At 44.6% G+C, this 27,025-nt stretch overlaps 1 protein-coding gene across 1 annotated transcript in view; it reads left to right on the plus strand.

Moving 5' to 3' along the window:
- The window catches only part of IGSF9B (immunoglobulin superfamily member 9B), a 121,952-nt gene extending 102,973 nt beyond the window's left edge, over positions 1 to 18,979 (plus strand). The window contains exons 17-20 of the mRNA XM_035139552.3: positions 973 to 1,018; positions 1,489 to 3,120; positions 17,131 to 17,252; positions 18,046 to 18,979. Coding sequence (XP_034995443.3) covers positions 973 to 1,018; positions 1,489 to 3,120; positions 17,131 to 17,252; positions 18,046 to 18,269 — 2,024 coding nt within the window. The 3' untranslated portion in view covers positions 18,270 to 18,979. The remainder of the gene's footprint in view (positions 1 to 972; positions 1,019 to 1,488; positions 3,121 to 17,130; positions 17,253 to 18,045) is intronic.
- Positions 18,980 to 27,025: the final 8,046 nt, after the last annotated feature.

Genomic DNA, 27,025 nt, shown 5'->3' on the forward strand with positions numbered 1-27,025 from the left:
ATGTTGTGTTTTGATATTAATGCATTGTGTTTTAATGGTTGCATCCTATCCTGGGACCTTATGGCAAAATATGGTTAATAAATTGTAGTAGTAGTAGTAATAATAAGAGTAGTCCTGTTAAAACTAATGTGCTTAAGTTAGTCATGGCCCTTCATTTCAATGGGTCTATTAAATGTATGACTGACATTGGATACAATCTCTCAATATGATGATAAGGCCTCAAAAGAGCAGATGAAGAGCTAACCTGTTTCCACAGTGTCAGGCTGTATCGTGGGGGTGGAGTGGGGTGTCGCATGACCAAACGTTTAATAATAATACCACACAGCATTTGACGTCTGGAAAAAACAATTTGGCCTCGCCTTCTCCCTGATGTGCTAGTTTTATATGCAGTGCTACTACAAATAAAGCAGCATATAAAACACTGATATGCAGTGCCAGGGCATGCTCTCCCTGCTGAAATACAAGAGGCCCTATCGGTATTGGCATTCCACTGGCTTCTGTAGACACACCTGTGCAGGCAAGCATTCGCCAGAACTTGAGCTTTGTGTTTTGTTTAAATCTTATTTTTAATGGGCTTTTTTCTTGTGTATTTTAATGATGGATGTTTTTTAAAAAAATTTATGGAATTGCTCTATTGCACATATTGCATGTGTGTGTGTGTGTGTGTGTGTGTGTGTGTTTTATAATTGATGTTATACTTGTAAAGTGCTTAGAAACCATTTTGACATGTAAGCAGTGTATAAAATTAATTGATGTTGATGATATGTGCAGGGGCATCTGGTCATGTGGAGAAACATTTAATGTTGTGAACATCCTGTCATAGGGGGGATACCCAGCTTTCATTGTGCTTCTTGTTCTGTTTTGTTGTTGTTGGAAATGTAAGAAATAAGGAGCCTCATTCAATGTTGTTCTTTCAACTCTTTTAATTATTTAATTTAATTATTTCTCCCACACACTCTTTATTTTTTCCAGACCCTCCTCTCTCAATAACCCATTGCAGGAAGAGTTTAGAGTCTCCGTAAGTATCTCTCTGTTGTAAACAACAACAACAAAATCTATAAAATCATTAGTTAAAAGCAATCATTCCCCTTGAGAGTTACAATTCCCAGAGTTCCCTGGGAAGATGGATTAAGTGGTTAAACCACCCTGAGAAATGTAGGAATAGAAGGGTTTCCTAACAACTCTCAGCACCCTTAACAAGCTTCATTTCCCAGAATTTGGGGAAGCCATGATTGTTTAAAGTGGTATTGTGGTGTTTTAAACATATGACGTGAATGCAGTCTTTGCAGAGGAGAAGTAATATTAATAATGATGTCCCACATGCCCGGCCCTAAATTCTGCTTTTTCATTTTACATCCGGTTAAGGGGTTTATGTTATTTAGTGCTCATACATCCTTTTACTCAAACTGTGGTGTTAAACAAACTACAGATCTTGGTCTCCTCTGTGATCCATTATTAAAATACCCCCCCCCCCATTCTGTGGCACAGCTTGTCCTCTGGAAAAGTGAGCCCTGAGAGCATCCGGACGCTCCGTCCCCCCTCCGAATCTTCCGATGACCAGGGCCCACCTGGCAAGCGGATGCTTAGTCCCAGCAAGGAGAAGGAGCTCTCCCTTTACAAGAAGACCAAGCGGGCCATCAGCAGCAAGAAGTACAGTGTTTCCAAGGCTGAGGCAGAAGCTGAGGCGACCACCCCCATCGAACTCATCAGCCGTGGGCCGGACGGCCGTTTTGTCATGGATCCTTCGGAGATGGAGCCCTCCCTCAAGACCCGCCGGATAGAGGGCTTCCCCTTTGTGGAGGAGACGGACATGTACCCGGAGTTCCGCCAGTCCGATGAAGAGAACGACGACCCCGTGATGCCTGCCTCTGTGACAGCCCTCAAGTCCCAGCTGACTCCTCTCTCCTCCAGCCAGGAGTCTTACCTTCAGCCACCAGCATACAGCCCAAGGTTTCATCGGGGCCTAGAGGGGACGGGCATCATGGAGAGCCGCCTCCAGGCCACCGGCCAGGCCAGGCCTCCTGCCCCCAGACCATTCCACCACGGCCCGTATTATGGTTACCTCAGCAGCAGCAGCCCTGGCGAGATGGACCCTCCGCCTTTCTATATGCCGGAGGTCAGCCCCCTCAGCTCTGTCATGTCCTCCCCTCCTCTGCACCCAGAGGGGCCTTTTGGCCATGCCACCATCCCTGAGGAGAATGGAGAGAACGCCTCCAACAGCACGCTGCCCCTGACCCAGACTCCGACGGGGGGCCGGTCCCCCGAGCCGTGGTGCAGGGCCGAGTTCCCTTTCAGTGGCCTGGAATCGTCGCCCATCATGTTCCCCCACCAGCTCCACCAGTGCGAAATGGCTGAGAGCCTGCAGCCAAAGGCCAGTCTTCCTAGGGGACCTCCACCTTCCTCGCTCCAGGTCCCCACGTCCTACCCTGGCATCCTGGCCCTGGAGGCACCAAAGAGCTGGACTGGCAAGTCGCCAAGCAGAGGCCAACCTTCCATGCCCACCGCCGCCAAATGGCAGGACAAACCTATGCAACCAATGGCGAGTCAAGGGCAGCTAAGACACACCAGTCAAGGCATGGGCATACCTGTGTTGCCTTACCATGGGCCGTCTGAGTCAGTCAGCCACACCGGCACAAGCACATTTGGCCTGGACACCAGGTGGTACGACCCCCAACCCAGACCTCGGCCCAGCCCCCGGCAAGCCAGGAGGGCTGAGCCCAGTTTACATCAGGTGGTGCTACAACCTTCGAGGCTTTCCCCCCTGACCCAGAGCCCCCTCAGCTCCCGCACCAGCTCCCCAGAGCTGACGGCGCGGGCCAGGCCACGGCCGGGCCTCATCCACCAGGCGGAGATGTCTGAGATCACTCTGCAGCCTCCGGCAGCCGTCAGCTTCTCCCGCAAGTCCACCCCGTCGACAGGATCCCCTGCCCAGAGCAGCCGGGGAGGAAGCCCCAGCTACCGGCCAGCCATGGCTTTCACTTCTCTGGGCACCGGCTATCCCCCCCCTCAGTGCCCCTCCCTGCCCGTGGAGCCCATAGACGTCTTCGGACAAATCCCCTCTCCGAGGAGGGGAGGGGAGGACATTCTTAGGCCGGAGCCGACATCGACAACCAGTTCGGGGTAAGTGTGTGTGTGTGTGGATATTGCCTGCTTCCCCTCTCCCCCCCCAGCCTCTCTCACCCTCCCCGCCTCACCTGCTCCCATCCCTTCCCCACAACTTCTTCCCCTGCCACCATCACCTGAATCCATGTCGAGGCACGCTGCAGCAACTTTTTTGGAGATGGCCTCCAGCTGGGATTTCTAATATTATTTCCCCCCTCCCTTCCCCAGTCAAGTTTTGCAGTGTTGGGCCACCCCCTGCCAATGTCTCTTACCCCCTCAGCATGGGCAATTAGATCCATAGGGTCCCTGGCCTTTGGGACTGTTGGGAATTGTGTACTGTTGGTTAGCTCAAGGGCTCCCCCTTTTCCTCCCCTGTCACAAGAAATAAAAATATCGAAGCTTTCATTTTTGTTTGGGAGTTATGTGCCGGGATGAAATGAAGAGGGTGTCCAAATGTCTAAAAACTGTAGGGTCAAGGTGGTGTTTCTTTTCGTTTTGCAACTGGGTCAGCGAGCCCCAGATATTACCAGTATTTTCCTCTTCTAGTTCCTGGCTGTTTACTTTCCTGGGACATTAAGGCCTTGAGGCCCGCTCTTTGCCTTCTTCACATCCTTCTTTTACCCCCCGAGAGGGTTTGTCATCTTCCATGAATGAAACATGGCCGCACAAGCCGCCTTTTTCCACAACATCTCCAAAAGGGGTGCTGCAGCCCCACCCACAAGACTTGGGCGAGGCGAGAGAAACAAAGACATTAGCCACACGAACAGCTTGTAAGGAGAGGACCAAAAAATTAAAAAAGCCAAAATCTACCCCAAACACACAGAAGTCAAATCAGGAAGCCGCCAGCACCCTCGGATCCTGTCCATGCAAGGGATTGCAGCTGGCCAATTACCTCCAGCAGCTGGTTTTCCAGGTACCAGGGTTGCACCAGGCAAAGCGTCTTCTCTTTCTTTCCGTTTCTTCCTTCTCCCCACACCTCTGTCTTTCACACTAACTGTAGGTGCGCTCTCCTTCCATCCTTTTGTCTTTGTTGAAACAATTTTTTTGTTCTCCATGTAGTGGAGTTTGACTCCCCTTGCCCCCTCTCTTAATCCCGCAGCATTGTGGAAATGAGTGGTGGTCCCCCACCCCCCGCCCCTCCCAAATGGCTTGATGGAAACATGTGTAGATCAGTTTGGATCAGGAGGGAGAAGTGACTCAACAGCAAGCAAGGAACGAAGGGTGGGCTGGTTAAACTGTGTGGTCGGCCTGGTATGTGAACCCAAGCTGTGGTTGCGGTAGGGTCATTGTAGAGCAAAGGTATGAGACTTGAGTGTAGTGTGGGAAGCTGGCTTTTCACCCCCTTGCCAAACATCCTTGCATCCTACCTTATACTCTCTGGTACCTGGAAGCACTTAAGTCTTGGGAGACCCATTTAGCAAGGTTATTGGTTGCTGCTTCAGGAGATTGGACCCAAGGGACAGGAGACATGTCTTTGCGCTAAACGGTTGAAGGGTGCTGTAAACGACTAGCAAAATGAAAGCAACCTCTGTTACTTTAAACCTATGCTTGTATAGACAATCTGAAACCAATGGATGCAAGACTTCCAAAGACCACATATGGGAACATATTAGGACACTCTAGAGTAGTGTTATTGAATATTGGGCTCCCATATATTGCTGATCTACAACTCCCATCATCCCTGACAATTGGCTTAGTTCGCTGGGGATGATGGGAGTTGTAGTCCAACAGCTTCTGGGGACCCACGGTTGAAGAACACTACTCTAGAGGACACGTCCACACTACAAACTTCATACCATTCTAACTGCCATGACTTCTCCCGAAGTATCATGGGAATTGTAGTGGTTTTTCTGCTGAACACTTCCTGTTATGAGATCCCTAACTCACCTTTACCCTCTCACAAGTGATTCCAGACATATTTTAATGTGTCAAATTGCTCCCCATTAATGGTACCCCCAAACCATTCACTGTCCTACTTGATGTTGAGGCTGGCCCTACCCTCCTCATGCAACTATAGTTCCCAGTCTCCCCTGGAAGGAGGAAATGAATGTTGAGCTGGCTTCAGCTCTGCAGCCTGAAGCTTTCTGCAGGTCTGCAGCTTTCTCTGTGTTAGCGCCCTGTTGCCTGTGCTTTGAAGCCATGCCTTCTATACACTTTCGCCATCCTTTCTTTCATTTCCATTTCTTTCCCCCCTTTGTTTTTCCAGCATTGTTTGTTTGCTTCTTTTGTGTTTCGGTTTCTTTTCCCCTCACTTTTCCTTTTGGATTTACATTATTATTATTATTATTATTATTATTATTATTATTATTATTATTATTTTCCTCCTCCGTTTGACTTGCTGATGTCTTGTGGAGCTTGGCTCCTTGCGGGTGTTGATAACTGCTTTGTTTTTGATTAATCTCAGCTATCTGGGCAGTGTTGTCGAGACAAGCCACTCCTCAGCTCAATAGGTAAGGGTGATCAATGTCTGGAAGGATGGTGCTGTGGGGCGTGGTTGGGGAGAGGGGCATGGGAAGGGATTCCAAAGGAGGGGGGCTTTTTCAATAACATATATCTCTATATCTATACATTTCCTTTAAAGGGGAATAAGGTATTGCAAAATCCAGGACAAACCTTTGCACACTTAGTCTCTGTGGTTTTTGGGTTTCCCCATTCTCTTGTACACCCCCCTCTCTCTATAAGCACAGACTATATCACCCAAACTTTTTGGGGCCACTGACCCCTTGATTCCATAAACTCTTCTCCAGTGCCTCTATAAAAAGCATTACTCAGAATAGCAGTTTGCCTTAGTAACAATAAATTGAACATGTATCTAAAAATCCAGTTTAGTTTAATTAATTCAACAAAACTAATTAACTTGATCCAGTGATAGCAGCTTTTCAAAGTTAAAGAGTCATTTGCACCTCTAACACCTCCCCGCTGCTGCCCCCTTGCTCCTCAAGAGTGTGCCCCATTACCAAGAAGGACCACAATAAATGGATATCAAGTGGAGCAATGTGACTGAAGCAGGGAGCTCAGGTTCTAGCCTAACACTTAACCGCCACACCAGTCAGAAGTTCCAAACCCCGCTCTTCAGAGACCCTCCCATATAGCTTGTAGTGTATGAGATTATATTACCCATCTCTTCCCCATACTTAATGAGCGGGCTGGCCTTACCATTAGGCAGAGCGAGGCAGCTGATTTTGGGTGTCATGAAAGGGCAGCAAACTACTAAGTTATAGGCAACTCCCCATTTATGCATGCTATATTTGCGTAGGACGGTGCACATGCAACATGCCACAAACCCAGAAGTGGAACCTGGAAATGGGGAGCACCCTGGAGAGTCTTCCTGGCTCACCAGCAGACACTCTGTGGGCTCTGGGGAGGATCTCATTGCGAGCCAGGAGGACTCTCCAGGGTGCTCCATTTACACACAGGGAAGCCCTGTATTTAATTTATAATTATTTTTAGTGATGGGGAGAGGGAGCAGGGCTTTGGAATGTTCTGTCTCAGGTGCCAAAATAACTGTCATGGCCTTGAGAGCTGTGCACCTTGACTGTCAGGAGCAGGAGGAGCCATTTGTGAGACCATACCCTCCAACTTGTTTCTGATGAAAATAAAGACATCCCCTGCAACATTTCTCTGATGAACATAGGAGCATCCTATTCCATCCCCTCCAACATTTCTCTGATGAAAATAGGGATGTCCTAAGGAAAAGTGGGACATTCCAGGATCAAATCAGAAACCAGGATGGCTTCTGTAAATCTGGGGCTTTCCCTGCAAAATAGAGGCACTTGGAGGGTCTGCGAGACCTACTGATAGAATCTCAAACCACCAGCCTTGGGTGGCAACATGCCAAATACTGGATGAAAACTCTTTGTTCTCACCATTCTTTTTAGCAAAATAGCAAAAGCAGGGGCTTTGACAGAACCCCAGTATTTCTTGCCTCAAGAAATGGCCACAAATTGTGCAGGCACTGATTTATGTCCTGCAACATTGCTCTTCTAGGAGTCGCTCCTTAAATGAGAGAGGCTGGGCATTTCTGCCCTGTGTGAAAACCTGCAGATGATAAGCGACTGCATACTCTGTTGTTATTTAAAAAGAGACTCCATAAAGAAGAGAGGCAAGTGATTGCTTTATGATTTGGGGTTGTAAAGTTGTCAGTGGGTGAAGCGTTGCTGGGCACTTTATGACCAGGTCAGTATACAGCCTTCCCCACCCACAAGCACACAAACACAACCCCACTGTTTTATGGAGCCATAAAAACTGAAGAGGGACATGGTTTATGAGATTTGTGCAGACGCCTGAGATCAGCTCACTTCCACGGCGGGGATGCAGACAAATTTGGACAGGCATCTGCCGTCAATGTCTCTGGATGACACTCTCTTCTGCAACATAAAAAAGACCTATTCAAAACCCATTGCTGTCTTCTGAGGACTGGGGAATGGATTTCAGTACAAGGTCATGTCAGGTGAACAGCAGGCCAAGTTACACTTAAGATCCGGGGTGATTTAGGCCTCCCCTGTGGAAGGCCCATTAATACCCAGTGGCAGCTTGGACTGCCATACCAGGCTCCTTAGTCCATTTCCTACTGCAGTCTTTTGCAGCTTGGCACCCTCCAAATGTTTTGGGACTCCCATCAGCCCCAGGCAACATGGCCAATGTTGAGGGATGATGGTAGGTGTAGCCCCAACAGCAGTATCTGGAGGGCCACAGGCTCCCCATTTCCTGCCTTGGTAGATCACATGACCAAAAGATAGGAAGCCACTTTGAATCAGGTTGGGCCATTTGTCCCTCTAGCCCAGATTGTCCTTTCTGACTAGCAGCAGCTTTCAAGGATCTTGGGAGGAGAGTCTTTAATATCACCTGCTACCTGAACTGTTTAACTGAGCCAGGAACCTTCTGCATTCAAAGCAAGGACTGTGCCACTGAGACAAGGCCTGGTTTGATTTGCATTGTCATCGCCCTCTTTTAAATTTTTAATCTGGACTGTATGTACAACACACTCAACATTCTGCACATTTGACAATTCAAATTTTGCATCAGTGAAAGCTGGATAAGGTACCCTCACCAAACATTTGCAAAGTTTGCATGATGCTCCTATTTCATATAATTTATTTTGTTTTTGCTAGTTGTGGAGAGCAGAAATAAACAATAAATTGCAAGAACTCGGGCCCGAGTTCTTGCAATTTACTGTTTATTTCTGGACTTCACCAAGAACTCCGATTTCTACAGTTGTGGAGAGCAGGCTGCTAAAATGCCTCTTAACTGTTGCACACACCCTGTCTGGCTTCTGGGATCTCAGCAGGCATTGCCTACACATTTTCAAAAATATATTTGTGTTCATGTGAGCTAGAAGCTTGGCTTTTCATGAATTTGGAAGCATTGGTTCTCAGGTGGGGGCGAAGCACTGGTTCTCAGAAAGCTGAATTGTGGATGTGCAGTACTGCACCCTGCAGTCCTTTAGGATATAAAAAGCTATTTGTGCGTGCTCAGTTCACTGTGAATGTCTGTTAACCAAGGACATGTCTCCCTGTCCCCTCACAGTTAATCTCATCACTGTAAGGGGAAACCCAAAAACCACAAGGCCAAGCTGGTGTCCTGTGTGCTCTTCCCTTAAGTGGGGCTCATAGCCCTAGATGTGAGCCTAGGTGGGGGGTGGCCAGGACTTGCATATGCCCTGACAGTTGTCACTCTGGTGTACATCTTTTAGAGTTTGAGGACTCTTGTCTGTCTGTCTTTTTTGGAAGAGAAGTTTTCCCCTTTAAAGGCTGTCCATGTGCCAGTTCTCTGCATGCATTTCACACTCGCTCTGGCTTGGAGAAGTTGTAAGTCCTCTTTGTCTGATTGCTTTTTCTCTCTTATTTCATTATGATTTCTACCTTACGTTTTGCTTTCTCTCTCTTTTCTCACTCCATTGTTACTACTTTCTCCTCCTCTTTCCTTCCCTTCCTTCTCCTGCCTTCTCCCCCCGCCCACCCCCAACCTCTCTCTCCTCACTTCCCAACCTCCGCCTCCTGTCCCTTGTTCCTCTCCCTTCTCCATCCCTCTCCTGTCAGCATGGTGAAAATCCGTTGTGTAGACAAGTTGTGCTGTCCCCCGCAAACCTGGTGAAGGGATGCCTTTATCTGGTGTGTGCCCTGCTCTTTTATCAGCTTCCTCCTTACCTCATTGCACTGCTGCTGCTGCTACTGCTGCTGGTGGTGGTGGTGGTGGAGCCTGGCACGGCAGTAGGAAAATGCTTGGGGTGGGGCAGGATGGGAGCATCTTTCATTGATTCAGCTTGCAAATGGCTATGCAGCAGTATCACTCAAGCGTAGGTCCTTCTTGGAGTTTTGAGGTGGCTGGCAATCCCTTAAAATGGAGAAAGAGGGATCTCTGTGCTTAAAAGCTTCAAAATCCTAGAGGCTGTAATCCAGCGTTTTGGGGAGAGACAATTTATTGAGGTAATGCTGTGCTCATTGTACCTTTCCAGCTCGGTGTCTCATTCCAGTGCCAAGGGTTGCCACTTCTCCCTTACATTTCTTCCTCTACTCTTCCAACCTTCAGCCAGGAAGGAAGATCCAGAGAAATAATAGCTCCCGATTTCTGCCATTGCTGACTAGTGGAACTGCTCATTTTAGTTGTCCTTTGCTGTTGGCATTCAAGATGAATACTGTGCCAAATAGGCAAACCATGTATCTCTTCCAGGTGTTTTTTCTCCTCTTGTCTTTGGACACTCTGGAAGGAAGCCATATTAGTATTTTCCGTGCGGTGCCATATTAGTCTTCTCTTGCTTTAGCCTAGTTTTCACCTATGCTCAGTTAACATGAACTGGACATTCCAGGAAAAACTTTTCCATTTGAGCCCTAATTATAGAGTCTGGGTAAGAATTTGAAATGTGGCTAACACAGCATGCCATCACCTGGTAGCATGTTTAGTTTAGCTTTTGTAAAAAGACAAACCAATGGGCCATAACATTAGTGTTTAATAGGAAAGAGTGGGGTGATACTCAACTAGGTTTACTCAGGGAAAACTCACTGAAGTGAATGAACCTAGTTTAGTAATATTCATTCATTTCAATGGGTGTGCTCTGAGTACAACTTACTTAAATACTATGTTGTTATTGCTATAATTATTATTAAATAATGACATTTATATACTGGCCTTCATCCAAAGATCATTGGGTGGTTTGAGGCATAAACACACAGTAAAATCAAAATAAGAATAATTGCTCGGCCCACAAACACATTTAAAAGGTCATAGATTGTTTAATCAGCCAAAGGCCTTGTTAAAGAGAAATGTTTTCACTTTGCATAATGAAGTTCCATGTGAACCTCCCTGAGGAGAGCATTCCACAAATGGAGAGCCACTGCAGAAAAGCCCTGTTCTCGTGTTGCCACCCTCTGACCTCTTGTGGACGAGGCACACAAAGAATGATGATTGCAGGGTCTAGGTCAGTTCATATTTTACATTCAAAGGATCCCCAAACCATTCATCTCTTTAAAAGCTGGGAATGAATATTCTTTAAAAGCTGGGAATGAATGGCTGTGAATTGGTAACTTCCTTAAATACCTGAAGAATTTCCTCTAAACCATTTTAATCTGTTCACAGTTGACAGAAAACAGGGTGAGATGGACCATTAGTTTAACCATTGGTTTAATTTAGTATGGTCTTGCGTTGGTCTTCATTAGAAAGTTTTACTCCTTTTAAAAAAACTGTACTTGACATTCAGTATTTCCAAAGCAAAGCTTTTACACTATCTAATCTAGGCCATTCCATTAGAAAAAGTCTAAAATACCCAAATTAGGAAGCAGGGAGAATGATATATTTCCTAGACACTTCCAAGTATATACTCCATTATACTTCCAAGTATATACTCCATTTACTCCATTATAAATGTGTTAAGGTGCTACAACACTATTTCTTGCATTTACTTTCATAGACACATATGGCTACCCCTCTAGAAATTTTTACAATTGATGTAGTCCATAGGAACATAGGAAGCTGCCTTATATTGTGTCAAACCCTTGGCCCATCAAGCTCAGTATGGTCTCATTGACTGGCAGCAGCTTTCCAGGGTTTCAGTCAGGAGTCTTTTTTCCTATGTTGAGATGCTGGGGGTTGAACCTGGGACCTTCTGGGGGTGCAAGATAGATGCTCTGCAGCTGAGCTGCGCCCTTCCACTGAGAAGTAAAAATGACTTGCATTGCGGGTGATGTTGAAGTGTCGGTGTCATTTCATCCATGTTAAATTAATTAGCCTCAAACCCTAAAAATGGAATCTCCACTGCAGGGTGGTCTGAATACCAAAAGCTGGGCACAGCACTGGGTTTAGGGCAGTGCCAGCAGTTCCCCTGCACAGGACACCGAGCCAAGGTGGCACAAAATAGCAACAACATCAACCTATATTTCTGTGGGTACCTACTGAGAAGATCCATAAAAAAGCAACTGCGCCAAAAAGAATTACCTAGAAAATTAGAAAGATGGGGCAAGGGGTGTCAAATTTTATCCTCGCTCAGGGTGCCATATCACCAGAGTCCGCCCCTGCTGTGTATGAACAACACTAACCACCACCACCTTCAAGTTATGCCTGTGAACTTCTAATGCAGGCATCCCCAAACACAGCCCTCCAGATGTTTTGGGACTACAATTCCCATCATCCCTGACCACTGGTCCTATTAGCTAGGGATGTTGGGAGTTGTGGTCCCAAAACATCTGGAGGGCCAAGTTTGGGGGTGCCTGTTCTAATGGCTTATTATAGAAAGCTTTTGGAAGCAGACTGCTGCTCAAGAAAGAAAGGCCTTTACCTCAGCCAGAAAGGCACATCTTACACTCTAAATCTTAATCTTGATTGCATCACAGTGATACTGTTATTCTTCTCTTGGAAATCCCATCTAGTTTAGACAACAAACAAATGTAGTCTATCCTTAACTGATGGATTTTTTAAAAAAATGTTACAAAACCATCACAATTGCTTTTCCTTCTAGAATGGGCTTAGGGCTCAAAAGTAAAAGGAATAAAAATAAGCCACACAAAGGCTTGTGTATGATTTAGAATTTAGGATTTTAAGTAAGGATGCAAGAAATATCCATGATACATTAAAAAAAAATAGCTGGAATGCCAACCTTTGAAGCCTTATGTGCTATTGATTAGTGGCCTGCTTTCCTTTGCCATCTAACATTAACTTGTGGAAAAACTGAGCTGAGCTTCTGCTATTTTAATTAAAGTAAATATCCTGCATTCATAGTTGCAGATAAATACCCCAAATATAGCAACAGATTTCTGAACAGGTATCCTAGATTTGTGTAATAAAAAGGTGGGGTGGGCGAGCGGATTTATAGCAGTTTGCAAGTAGGCCAGTTGCACTGAATAGTGTCCAATATGGTGGTTTTTTATGATATAGTAGTATCCATGGAAATCAAGGTGGCCTATGTGGTTCTCGTCCTTCTCATTTAATGCCCACAAAAACCCAGTGAGGTAGGTTAGGCTGAGAAGCAGTGACTGTCCTTAGGTCACCGAAGGAGCTTCATGACTGGATGGGAATTTGAACCTGGTTTCCGCCAGGACCTAGTCCAGCACTTTAACCACTACACTACACTGGCTTTCCAGTACTTTAATGGGGAATTGTGCTCAACAATAGCCCAGCACTCAATGCAGATGTAAGCATGGCAGCTATTGGAATGGGAAGAGTGGTGAGCCATAGGCTGGCATGATGTGCAGTAGCATACCAGCCAGCCAATTCTGCATTAGGTAGTATCCAAACCAGTGTGTGTCATTGCAAGTTGGGAAATCCTGCCATTGCAAAAATAAATGTCTATCCATTTTTGCACATTTGTCCTGAACATGCAGCCTGTCTTTTCACCAACTGGAGTGGTTTCATAGTCTTTCATGCTTAGAATGCTTATTTTTATTCAGTTAGTATAGCTTACTTCTATATATATCCATATTCCCATATATTTAAGGTTTATTTTGCCCCCCCCCCAAAAAAAATAGTCCATGCACACATTTCCTGAGTGTAGGCTGGGGAAATGTAGATCAGTAGAAAAGATGTACTGCAAATCACAAAGATGGCACAAAGATGTTCAAGGTGACTCGTTTTGCTCCCCATCTTATCTTATCTAGTCCTTGTACAAGGGAGATGTCTGATATCAACTATTGCTCGGTGTTGAATATATGTTACACACACACACACACACACACAGTGAGAATTTTTATCTTTGAAACCTTATTATGAATGTGCTTCGGGTAGCAGCCCAGTATGCCTCATAATCTAACATTAGCAAGGGGAAAAAAATAATCTGTTTCCTGAGCTGGGCTAATGCAGTTTTCTGGATTAGTAGTTTACAAGGAGGAAGAAAAAGAAGCCTCATCACTTTAAGCTTGATTCCAAATGTTCTGTAGGAACAGGGAAATGAAAACTTGGGCTGGAGCTCCTTTCTGCTACTGTCTTCTGCGCCATTGACCGGTTCTTGACAAATGGCCCACCACCACCTTCCATCGTCTCTTAAAAAACTTCAAATGGGAATGATTAATCTCTCTCTTTCTGTCATACTTTTCATACTTCTGCTGTTTGTGTCCCAGCTTGTTAATAACATTTTTAATTTTGCTGAAAATTGTGTGTTTGCATAATTGTCCCAAATGGTAGGACGCTCAGATTGGATATTCAAGACACATGTTAAAGGAAGCCTCTCAGGGTTTGTTTTTTTTAACAGACAGTGTTATTTTTCTTCCTCTCCATCTGCTTCTTTTGTACCATCTCAAGTTTGAACATGGGAGTTAGGCTGTTATGGGAGGCAGTGAAGAACCTGGGATGCCATTGAAAAAAAATGCATCTTTGAAAAAGCGGAAGTCAAGGAGCTGGAAAGATGTCCTACGTTCCTTTTGTTGTTGCTGTTATCTACCTATTTAAAGCTGGTCTTCCTGAAAGAACCCACTATTTGCAACCATCTCTGTTCCCTGGATCTTTTTAAAAACAGTGAAAACACAAGAGACACTTTGTTTGCAGTGCAGCAGAACAGAAGATGGAAGGAGATGAGAATCTGAATAACATTTCAAGAACCCAAGAGAAACGGGGAAGATAACATTTTGCTTCTATCTGTTCTACATCAACATTTATTCAGACTTCCTTCTTATCTCCATACCAGAAGTATTAGGTTCAATAAATATCTGCTCGTACTCTGTAATTCTGTATTTCGTCACTTTTTTTAACCAAAAGGGAAGAAGAAAGAAAGCCAGATAACATTTTTCCATCACTAGATTTACCTGGGTTTTGAGGGGTTGCTGCATTCCAAACAGTTAGCCTTGGGTATTTTGTTTCTCTCACAAAACTCTTCATTCCCAGTGCTCAGATTAGACAACAGTAGATAGGATCCTGACCCCCTTAGCTGCTGTTTTGAGAAATTGGGGTGGGGGAGATTATATGGCTAAAATAAGGCTGGGCCTTATGGAATTTATTACAGCCAGCCAGTCTCCTCATCATTCAAGCACTGAACTGGCACAATATTTGCTACTGAGGGCTGAAGCACAGAGCCCAGGACTTTTCTAGAGCAACATGAAACTAGGCAATGGGTTTTGAGAACTGCACAAGGCAACTTTTGCTAGGCTGGTGCACTACATAGGTTTTAGAATACAGTTATGCTGACTGAGGCTGGTGGCAGCTGTACTCCAAAGCATATAAAAGGGCACCAGGTTGGTGAAGGCTGGCATAGGGTCTGGCCCACAGATTTTGTGTTTGTGTGTTTATATAATACATCTGCTTTGGAACATCCTCACCTAAATCACATGATTCTGAAGGAGAAGAAGCAGGGTGGGGGAGTAATAAGAAACAGAAGTAGAAAAATCAACAAAGAAATGAAAATATGATACCATGTTAGACTACTGTGAACAAAGTATAGTTCATTATATTTGCAGCCAAATCTATCTATCTCTAGTCTAGTCACTCATTTATTATTTATTGCATTTATATCCTACCTTTTTTCCAAGGTAATGAACACGGTTCTCCCCTTCTTAATTCAACCCCCTCAACAACACTGTTGAGGCTGAGAGGCAGTGACTGGTTTCCAAAATCACCTAGTGTGCTTCATGATGTTTTGAACCCTGATCTCCCACGTCTTCATCCAACACTCTGACCACTACAATCACACTGGCTGTCTAGTCAAGCATTCTGCTCCCATAGTGGCTAATCAGATGCCTATGAGAAGCCCTATGATGTGGCCTGCCCCCAGCAAAGGAGAGACTCACTCCCTCTGTGGGTGCCAGAGAAGACTGCTGCAGTGCTTTGCACAAGGAAGGGGACATTGACAAGAGAAGCAACTCTTTGTGAAGGTTGTCCTGGCCCTGGAATTGGATGGGTGTCCCCTAACCAAAGAGAACTTTGGAAGATTTTGCCGCAGTTGCTGCCTCCACATTGCATTCCTTTTCGTTTCTGATCCCCCAAACAGTCAAATACGTGGTCTAATGGACCAATTATCAATACATCACAGATGACAGAACATTCAGGGCGCATTGGCAATGTTATCGGTACAGTGGTACAGTTGGGGGTGAGACGTAATCTCTTCACTCCTTCACCTAATCCTTTTGGGGAAGAGTGGGATGACCGGACAAGCGTTTGAGCTAGAGCAAACCTGCCCTGTGGCAATCCGGAACTTGTGTCAGATGCCTGGCCATCTATCTTGAAATAAAGAGAGAAGGCCTTTCAGCTTGCTTCAAACCCAATCTGTCCAGAGAGAATTTCAAGAGTAGGAAATAGGTCCATCTAGAACAAGGTGTAGTCAGCCTCCTGAAGAACATTCCAGAGATGGTGTGCCATTAAAGAGAAGGCCCTTATATAAGAAACAATAGACTTAGCCCTGCAGGTGTTGTTAGTCTCCAACTTTCATCATCCCTGATGGCCATGCTGGCTGAGGTTGTTGGGACTTGGGGTCCAACACAGGGCATGTGGAAGAAACCCCATATTAAGTTCTACAGATTTTTATGGAGCAAGTATGCTTTGAGTTGTAGCTGTAGCTCCAGTCAACCCAACAACATGACATTGCCTATGGCAAAACCCATCAGCCGGAGCTGTGGCTGTCCAAAATCAGTTTGAAGTATGACAGTGTAAGGGTCTAGATATGTCCTTTGAGAAAGTCTTTGGTAGTCTAGGAGTTCTCCCGCTTTCTTTTGTACCTTTCAAAGACAGTTTGCAATGTTCCTCTCCCTTGGACTTGTGTGCTGTATGTTTGTGTGGTGAATATGCAGAAATGATGTCTCACTAGGACGAAACTAGGATGAATGCAAATGTATATTGCAAATAAAGTTCAGAATTTAATGACCTTCCCTCATTGCATCTGCCACCCGACACCCCATGATTCTTTCATGTCCTTCACCTTTTTGTGCTGCGGAGTTGGGATGCATCCTTTTGCTACTAAATTTTGGTAATTTGCCTGACCACTGTGGACACCTGTTATATGTCTTTTTTTCTTTTCTTTTGCGTTTCCTCCCCTCTTAATTCCAAAAAGTGCCTTATTGGACATTAGAATTGACACTTTAATTATTCTTTTTTAAAGATTGCAGATCATTTTAATTCAAGAGCCTTGGTGCTAGTTTTATTTCATTTTTTCCAGCATGGTTCATTTCTAGAGATCCAGCCATTTGTAGGAGTTTGCTTCCGTTCGCAGGAATGGCCAAGCGGTCGGAGTCTAATGTCTTTTTTCTATAACCTTTGCCTGGTTCGACCTGAGCAGCATTTGTTGTGGGAGTAGCAAAAAAATAATATCAATCAATTCCCAGAGAAAGAGCTGGTAGGGTTGGTTGGGGGAATACCAAGGGTGTCTGGCAGTGTGGGGTGATAACACTAATATATATATAAATATATTCATGAATAGGTGAGGGAAAAAAGGTTTCCCCTCCAGCACCAGTGTGGTGGTGTGGACCCTTATTTCACCTTCCTAGGACCCTCCTCATATTCCCCCCTCCTTTTCCACGGCAGACCTGGCAGAGGTTGAATGCTCTCTTCCCAGCAGAGAGACCTCCCTTGAGACAGAATACGGCAGGGGGCCACTGATGGCGCTTGTCTGTTTTGTCTTTCTAGAAAACGTCCATCTCCAACCCGGAACGCTGCTGCACCTGAGAGGCTCGAAGCTCTGAAATACCAGCGGATAAAGAAGCCCAAAAAGTCATCCAAGGGCTCCTCGAAATCCAAAAAACAAATCAGTGAGTGCGAGGAACACGAGACTCCCGGCTAATCGTCCCACCCCCCGCCCTGCCTGCCCCTTGCCACTTTGGGCCTGGCACAATACTCATTGAAGTCAATGACTTGTAATGAGAATTGATTCTGTCTCTGGGCCTAGAGAAAGTGTGCTACTCTGTCCTGTTTTTTCACCTGTTCACGGGATCTACAGAAGTGAAATATTCCACCACCACCCACCCAACTGATATTTGCCTGCATCCCTTAAGCCAAAAGGTAGTTTATAGCCCCTTTCACCTCCAGTTTGTATAGACCCTGAGCTGGTGTTCCCTACAGTTTTCCGGTGGATTTCTCTTTAAACTCAGCTCCTGTGTCTCTCATTTCCTTTTTCCTCCTACCCCAGTTCCTCAATAAACTCTCCTAATTCCTCCTCCTCCTCCTATTCTGCCCCCCTCTTGGTTACATCCTTATTTAAACAAAACCCTTCCTCGTCCCCAAGGATCATCCATCCTCTCGGCAATCCCATGAACATCTCACATCCTCTCTGCATAAACCAAACCTTCCCACCCCAAAGCATCGCTTTTCTTTCCCCTGTTCTACAAATCACACAACTTTTCATGTGCTAAAATAATACCTCTCTGCCTTGGTTATATTTTAAGTTGTGTACTGAACTTCTTCTTTTTCCTCCTCCTTTTTGTTGTTGGCTTAAAAAGAACAAAGAACAAAACAAAACCGCTGATTGCCTGTGCATCCTGCCGTGATACCTGTGCAAAATGCCTAACCACCCTCTTCCTCTGCCCTTGTCACCTTCCTCCTCAGATGGTTCTGCCTCCCAGGTTCAGCAACACCCTAACTCTCAGGTACTGTGGCCTGACGAAGCTGTCTGTCTCCGGAAGAAGAAGAGACATCCTCGCCAGGACCCCTTTGCCCGCCTCTCAGCACTGAAGGATGACCTCTGCCACCGGCAGGTTCCTGAGGACCAGACAGCCATTCTCAACAGTGTGGACCATGATGATTCCAGTGGGCATGCAACCTTACTTTAGAGTAGCACCAGCCAGAGAAGGGACAAGGGGGAAGCTGGGTGTGTATGTGTAGAGGGGAGGGGGCAAGATAAAGGTGCAAATATATTGTGATCAGGCAGATTCCACAGAGAAACAGTGGGGAGAGAAAAAGCTGGAGCACAGGGGTGTGTGCACGCATGTGTGTTTGTGGCTCATACCTACTGGAGGGTGTGGGCTTCAGTCTTGTTTTTGGGTACCAGCATGGGGGGGGGGAAGTGCCTAACAAAGCAATTAATAACTTATACATGGTGCACAATAGCCTTGTGTGGTATTTGATAGGAGTAAACCCAACATCAAGTCTTTGACCATTGTAGGGTGGGGGAGACCGTTTGCATCTCCCTGTAGCATTTTTGTTTGCAATGCAAATCCGTTAGGATAGGCAATATCCAAAATGAGACAGGAAAGGAGGTGGGCGGGCATGGGGGAAACATCCCTGCTTAAGCGAATCAGCTTTGTTTGGATCTCCTGCAGAGGGTCAGGCAAAGGAAGAGCTCAGTGCAAGGAGTTCTTTAGGAGAGGGAAATGGAGCTTCGAAGTGACTACCCTTTGTAAAAATATTCGTCATAATGATCTGGTGAGCCACAAACCTTCTTCTCTGTGCTGTGGCTTCCGTCTTATGTGTCCTGGAAGGAGGATGAGATTTTACAACTTGGTTTCCAAAATTATATATATACAGTGGGGGTTGTTTTTCTAAAAGAAAAAAAAGTATAGATACAGGATACAATGTATATTTATACAGCGTGTGTTTCAATTTAGGTAGAAAACACTGGGAGGGGGGGGGGAGAGAACAAGCTTTCCTAATTTAGGGAGTGGGTTGGGAGTGATATCAGAATTACCACAGGAGTATCATGGGATGCAGTTAAGAAACCAAGATTTCAAGCTGAGGCTTATGACCCGATGGATTTTATTAATGTGGTGCAAAACTTACCAGCACACAAACACACGCACACACAAAAACACGCAAAATCTGCTTGTTTCAACTGTCACACCTTTTTGATGTCTGAATATTCTGAGTGAAAGTACAAATTACAGTTTACTTTCTTATCTGTCAAATGAAGACCTAGAATTAGAGTATGTATTGTGTTTTGCACAGTTGAATCAATGTACACGAGAACCTTCTTAATTTCCACTAAAAAGGCTGGAAGGTACCTATTTTTTCCCCAGATTAGAAAAGAAGGCGGCAGCTTGTTGAAATATTCTGGTATTTGCATTCATCTCCCTGATCATAGATTGTTGCAAATGGTAGGTTTAGAATGGCTAATTTAAAGGTGCAAATCCCGATAATGCTAATATCTGTTCAGAAGTATACTATGAAGAAAAAGAGTCTTCGTACAGCAAAACCTTACTATATCAGTGCCTCCATTCACATGTCTGCTGAAGTGAGGAAAATCTGTTTTAACTGTTCGTGAGCATTACTAGGCGAGGTTCTCTGTGATTTCTTATGCTTCCAGTCCCTTCCCAGACAGTAAATCAGGTGTGGTGTTCCAATGCAGCAGAATGTGGTGGCAGAGTCCTGAGGTGGTGGAATCCACAACACCACTCATGACAATAGGTTGTGGGTTCACAGCTAGGGGTGTCAGATAATTCAGATAAAAATGAAATGGGATAGGCAGTTGCTGATGTTCGCTTATTCATTCAATGTCTAGAACTAGAATCAGTCCACTGAAAATGATTGGTATTTGCTGCTACTGCTGCTTTCCATTCACATACAACATGTAATTGATTACCGTACATCCGCCCCCTTCCATTGGCATTGTGTTTCCACTCATTGAAATGATTGGGATGGAATAACCTAATGGCAACACAACTTGCCTAATTAAGTTACATGATTTCAGCACCGCGGACAGCAAGATGAATAGTGTAGCTTTGGTGGAAGTCAAGCTACAGTGGCATGAAAACTTAGTTGCATGTTATGAAAAAGATGCCTTCTTCCATCCCTGTTCATAACCTACAAAATTAGCTGCAAATACAAAATGAGCTCAGTGCTACTTTTATTTTTACAGCCACTTTTAAAAACTGAATGAACACAGGGGCATTCAGAATGGGTATCCCTTTATGTCTGTAGCTCAGTGGCAGAGCATCTACTTTGCAATGAGCAGCTCCCAGGTTGAATTGTCCATGGCATCTCCATGGAGGTCACTGTCAGTTAGCATAGACTATGCGGAGCAAGATGGACCAGCGGTCTGACTCAGTATAAGGCAGCTTCCTCTATTCCTATGAAGTGAAGTCCATTCCGCCATCCCAGGACAGTGCTGTCTCACTCTTCTTCAGGAATAGGCCATGCCTCCGTGTCAGCAAGTGCCAACAGCATTAATCATAGGAAGGAGTTTGGGAATGTGACTTCTTATCTTGTTTTGCTGAGTACAGAGCGTGTTTCAAGTAGCAACTAGTGAAACCAAATTCCACAGACCTCTCCAGCATTGTTTGTTCATATGCATCTTGGCATCTGGCTTCGCTTATACGATTTCCTTCTTTGTTTGATTCTTAAGGGTGTGTCCCATCCTGCCATATTTCATTTTGCTTGTTAACACTCTAGAATAAATAATCCCACCCACTCATGCAGGTCTATATGCACTTTCTCCTCCTAGTATAGTGGGACTGGATTATTTATTTTACTTCTAACAGTACAAATACACCCATACGCTGGCCATACCCAGGTGAATCAGTCTCCCTGGGAAGAGAAAGCTGTGTTGTTTATGGGGTAGGGGGTGGGAAGTGGGACCGGACACTGGGATGGTTTTGTGAAATAGTGGGGCTCTAGGAATGTGCAATAGCCAACTTTTAATGGTGCTATATACCAAGCCTGCACAACTTATGGTCTGCAAACCGAAACTCAGACCTTCAACTATCTACAGTAGCCTGCTGAGTACCAGTATGGTGGTATGGTTAGGGTGGTATACTTATACCCAAATTAAAATGGGGGGGACGGATGAATCTGTCTTTCACTTCTGTGTGTCTTTACCCATTTTCCCCTGTTCTGTTCTGTTCTGTTCTGTTTCTGTATTAACAAGTCAGAGGAGTGTGAAATTGGGTGGATTGCAAAGTTCTGATCATATCAGCCTAAGAGGTGTGGGTGAAAGGTTGAACTCTTCAATCATGCCCAAGGTATATCCCTACTCAGTCACTAGTGAGCTTGGGCCCCAGTCATACGCTTCCAGCCTAGCCTGCCTCACAAGGTTGTTAGGAGTATAAAAACAGATGGTGCTGGGATATACCTGTATATATATATCCATCCCCCTGAACTCCTTGGAAGAAAGCAGGAGGTGAATTGTAATAAACCAACCCAGATGTTCAATTAACCTCCCTTTCTCACTGCCTGGCTGGGACTGCAGAACCAGGAGGCCAGTTGAGCACATGGCAGGCCCACAGGCTGGTTTTCCTTGGTAGGTCACAAGTCACCATGCAGGCTTCAGTTAAACAAAATTAGTAGACAACATGAACAAGGGGACTACAGGACTGGGTAAATGGTTGTGGGGCTGCATGTTACTATGTGTGTGTGTGGCTAGGATGCAAAGAACTGTTCTACCTACAGACTTATGAACACCTGGTAGAAATTTCTGCTTTTTCAGTCAATTTGATTTTGAAACACCTCTTCCTTTTCCCCACTTGGTTTTCAGACTTGCTTGCTAGGCAATCTGGGAGCTACAAAAATCAAGGCTCACTGGATGCACAGAAGTAATAGTAGTTCTTTGAATCCTGGAATGTGATAATAGAGTGTGACAGTGGCCTGGAAGGAGTGCCAGTCTTAGGGTACATCTGTGCTACAGACTTGTTTAAGAGTAATTCTCCCTTCCCAGGGAATACCCTCACCAAACTGTTGTGCCCAGGGTGCTTTTGGGGGAAGTTACGAGAATCCGGTTGTACAAAATCTATACAAGTTTGTAACATAGCTTTTGCTAATACCATTTACAGAAAAGCTTGGCCCTCTCTGGCAAAGGTATGGCATATTGAAGGGGGTGGGCAGAACAGACAAGAAGCACAGCCAAAGCATTGGTGGATGTTGTGAGTGGTTGTGATGCAGAACAGCCTTCTGCCACTTGGTATCCTCTAGCTGCTTGGGGAAAAGAACTAGTGGACGCCTGTTTGACTAAGGCTGGTTGCCAGTGGTGCAACAATCATAGAATCATAGAAATTTAGAGTTGGAAGGTACCATGAGGGTTATCTAGTCCAACCTCCTACAATGCAGGAATCTTTTCCCCAACATGGGGTTTAACTCATGACTCTGAGATTAAGAGTCTCATGCCCTACCAGCTGAGCTATAGACTGTGACATCAACATGTGTCAATGTGAACTCTCCCTTGGGCTAGATATGATAGATGCTGTAGATTTTAACTGACTGCTGTAATTCTCGGAAGCCCTGCATTGTACTATGTTTGAAAATAGCATCTTCTCATTCCTACCTTTGTACAGTCAGGTTCAAGATGCCTTTTCTTGGCTGCACAAACCCTGTGAGAGAGGAAGCTATGGACTAATGGAGCAGGTGAGTGCAAGGTGGGCTGAGCAACTCTGGGTCACAGTTTCCCTTTCCTGGTTCTCTTCCAAGCCTGAGTTTACCCAGTCAGGCATTCATGCAGTTCAGCGACCTATGCCTCAGTGTCCCCCACTTATAAAGTGGGGGCTCACCATACTTCAAAGCACTTTGTAAATCCCTTCTGGTTAAATCAGCTAATGCCAAGTATTGTTAGTAGTACAGTTCCTTCATATTAAAAAGTAACAACTTCTTCCTAAGCAGCAAGAGCAAATAACTTACTTCCAGGTACTTCCCCAACTGATGGAGTGCTCGGTGCCAAATCCTGTGTGTGCTTCACTCAGAAGTTTCACTTCCTCCAGTGGAACTTTCTTCCAAGGAAGCCTGCTTAGGATTTGCAGCCCAAGGCCTTAGTTTGTCAGGTTTACTTTTATTAAGGTGGTACTTTGTTTTATGAGAAATTCAGGCAATGAAAACCAAGTCCCGGAATGGTGTTTGCCACCCTTGGTGCCGTGCTGGCTGGGGTTGATGGGAATTGTAATCCAAAACATCTGGAAGCGGCACCAGGGCTGGTGAATGCTGCTCTAGAAGTACTTTATTCACTTGTTTACAAAGGAGCTCCCCTAGATGTGCTTCCCAGGGTTCATTTGGTTCATTTGGAATATGGGCACCTGGTCGTTTTTACCGGTGTTGCTAAGTTTACAGATATTTTGAATATATGATGCATCCTTATAACAAGTAAGACTGTTGATCTTACCTATTCCAGTATTATGACAGCAGCTCACCCAGGTCTTGGGGGGAGGTCTTTCCCTGTGCTGCCATGCAAAATCTTTTCATTTGGGAAGGGGAGCAGTGTGAGATCTTAAGATGTATGTGTAGGAAGAGGATAAATGGGTTCTCCCCCCCCAACATTCCTTGTGCCATATTTGTGGGCATGCACTCCTTGTTAACGTGGGGAGAGAGGCACTTTCAGTGCAGACAAGAATTCTGGTCAATGGTGGTTTTATCCGCGTAGCAAGAGAGGACAGGGCTAGGAAATGCTTTCAGCCCCAAATGTGAAAATGCTCATCATTTTTCTTTCCCTAGAATTATTTCTGTCAAAAATGGCTTAAGATCTTAAGATGAATTCCCGATGTTTCTCCCAGTTCTAAATATACTGAGAATATTTATTGGGGGCTGGGGAAATGAGCTGTTTTCCCATGCCCAGCCTGTATTCATAAACACACCACCAGCTTTAAAAATATGATAAACACACACTTCCGGTCTACCGCCATTGCAGACCGGTGAGGAAATCTCGAGCTCCGAGATTCCCTTGCACGGTAAGGGGGAAGAGCTGTGAGAGCGACACGGACCCCCAAAAGAGCCCCATATCGAGCTTTCTGGGGATGTGGAGATTCAGCAGAGCCCAGACACGTATCCTTTGCTCCCCGGTAAGCTCTATTAAGAGCCCCGAGAGCGAGCAAAGTGGAAACGTGGGCTCTTGAATTGGCTCGCTACCTTTGCCGTGTGAAGCTCCGTGCCGACTGCCAGCTGAGCGGTGGATTCTTCCTAAATTCAAGATTGAATTCATTGGACACCATGAGTAAAGAACTAATTGGAATTAAAAAATTTGGACCATGGAAAGGACTAAAAATAAAGGAAGTCAGTTCTTTCCGCTGCGTTAAGCACGTTAGGTATAAGCACTGCAGTGAGCCACTCCTTTTACAAGCTTTCTCCATAGTAACTTCCATGCAAATGCAATGGCAAATCATGTCTGAAACTAGGCTTTCCCTTGAGAAGCCCATGATGCTAAGGAAAACATGTTGTGGCTGTTGCTCCCTGTAAGAGGAGTGTGAGATAAACCCTTGTGGTTGCTGCTCCTTATCAGAGGGGCATAGGAAAGGGACATTCTGCTAGACTGCTTTTTGGCTTGTCTTCAGGCACACTAGACAGCCAGCTCAGCAAATCTAAGCAGGTTTGGGTCTTTTCAGTGCCTGCATTGGAGACCTCTGATGCCCATGGACATTGCCTTGTGTTCTTTTGAAGGAAGGTGGGCAATAACCATAGTAAATAAAGTAAAAAGGTAGTTCTGGTCAAAATCCAGAGAATCGTGCAACTGTCTTCACAGGAGGATTAGCAATTCAGTTTCTCACTCAGCAGTCTCCTGTGCCATGTTTTAAAAACTCATATTTCATGGAAGGCTAGTTGTAATGGGATGTGAGGAGGTAAGACCTCACTCGGCATGCACATAACTCTTTGAATTCTTACCTCTGAGTTCCAGAGGTCCCATACTGTCTCTTTCATTCCAAGAGTCTTATTTAATCCCTCCTGGTGGTGCTATAGGAGGTTCTCTAATAATTCCAATAAATCAGCTGCTATAGGCACCACTGATATTTTAGTGTGTTTTGGCCAACCAAGGCTTGGACTAGTTTTACCATTAAAGGACATGGGAGAAAAGACTGAGACTGTTACTCCAGCTAACTGGTGTTGGTGCTAATTTTTGCGGGATTTTATTATTATTTTTAAGGAGTGTTTTTTTACTTGCTTCTATCCCCAGTCTCAACAGTGAGGAATGAGTAGTTGATTTTCAAGAGACTTTCCCTCATGTTCTTAGGGGCATTGAAAACATTTAGTTCTGCAGGAGGGTGTGTGGTTTCCTTCCCTGATAAAATATATTTATGTGAATATGTGTGTGCTTAATTGTATAGACTGTTTTTTTTAAAAAAAAATACTCATTTGCCTGGCACTACTCAAGTTAGACAAAAACAGCCTGAGTAAGCCTCCATTGAGTCACAAAGAGCTTACTCTTGAGGAAGTATGTGTAGGGACTGCAGCTGGATTGCAGAAGGGCAAGGCTGGTAGTTTCAGAACCGTCCAGATCATGATTCTGGGATATGTGTTTATTTCTAGTGAAAAATTGTGTGCACTTAATTGCTAATAATTCTTCCCCATGTTGTGGTCCTTTTAGAACAACCTTTCATAAACTTATTCAGGGAAGTCTCCTTGGAATCTCTGAGACCCCAGGATTTTTTTATCCCTATGTTATGCTAGGTGTTTCTCCTTTATCCCATTCTTTCCCCAAAAAAGCAGTTTTTGTTGTCAAGGTCGTTGTTTTAATTTTGTAGATCTCTGCTTGTTTTGTTCTTTTAATTATTGTGAGGAACTCTGAGATATATCGTGCTGTTATTTCCATAGTAATTACTCTCTATGGTATTTGTTCCCTAAATTTCCTGTGAGTCCCAGGGGATATAGCAAAAATACATTGTGAAAAAATACGAGACACCGGCAGCAAGAATGTCTTTCACTGTGGTATACAAAGGCTTCTGCCCCCCCTTTTGAGAATGTAAATGAAACACACTGATATTATTACTTCCCTTTCATTAAGTATTTGTACCATTAATATGGCCTAAACATCTTGTTACACATCAGTCCAAAAACATGTATAGTGATAACCCACAAGGAGTTTTTATAAACACCTAAAATCATTCCTTCTTTCCATCCTTCCTTCCTTCCTTCTTCCCGGAAATGCAGTGTGGGTGTGTAGACTTGTCAGAATGGGATGCAATTGCTTTGGTGGACTGCACAGGCTTAGAGCAAGACTTTTCATGTCAGTATTTATTGAAATGATTATGGTAAGGCTGTTTTGTATGTTCTGAACTCTGCTAGATTTTGACAAGCTACCAATTCCGAGTGACATGATAGTCAAAGGGATTGTGGATTTTGCAGGATGGAATGCTATGGCACTGTATTTTGCTGCAGATAGGATGCAAGTTGTGTTTCCAGAGAGGAAAACAACCGAGGAAGGGGAAGTTGATATTATTATTTTTAAAATCTAATTATTAGTTTAAGAAATGCTTTCTAATAGCAGTTCTATCGTCATTAGAACTAAAAAAGAAAGGAAAGGAAAAAGAAAATGGCATAGAAGATTCCCTTGTGCTATGAATATTAATAATGAAAATAGGATGATAATTTATTCACACTACCTTCCCTTGAAAGTCATCCAAAGTAGGGGTGCAGATCAAAAGTTGTCCAGGACTTTTTGGCAGAGTAAAGTGGTGTTGGCTTCTGGCTTCCACCATCACCCTGCCATAAAAACATAATTAAGAGGTGCTTTGCTGGATCAGATGAAACATCCATCTATTCCTGTTTCCCACAGAGGTCAAACAGACTCCAGAAAGGCAGGGGTTAAAAAAGGACCATTCCTCACAGTTTATCCCCAGCATTCAATGAATTGAAGGTTCCACTCAGCTGTTGTGGTCAATTGTCTCTGATGGACATTGTCTAAACCCCT

The sequence above is a fragment of the Zootoca vivipara genome, chromosome 14 (genome assembly GCF_965207765.1).
Source record: "Zootoca vivipara chromosome 14, rZooViv2.hap1.1, whole genome shotgun sequence".
NCBI classification, from domain to species: Eukaryota; Metazoa; Chordata; class Lepidosauria; order Squamata; family Lacertidae; genus Zootoca; species Zootoca vivipara.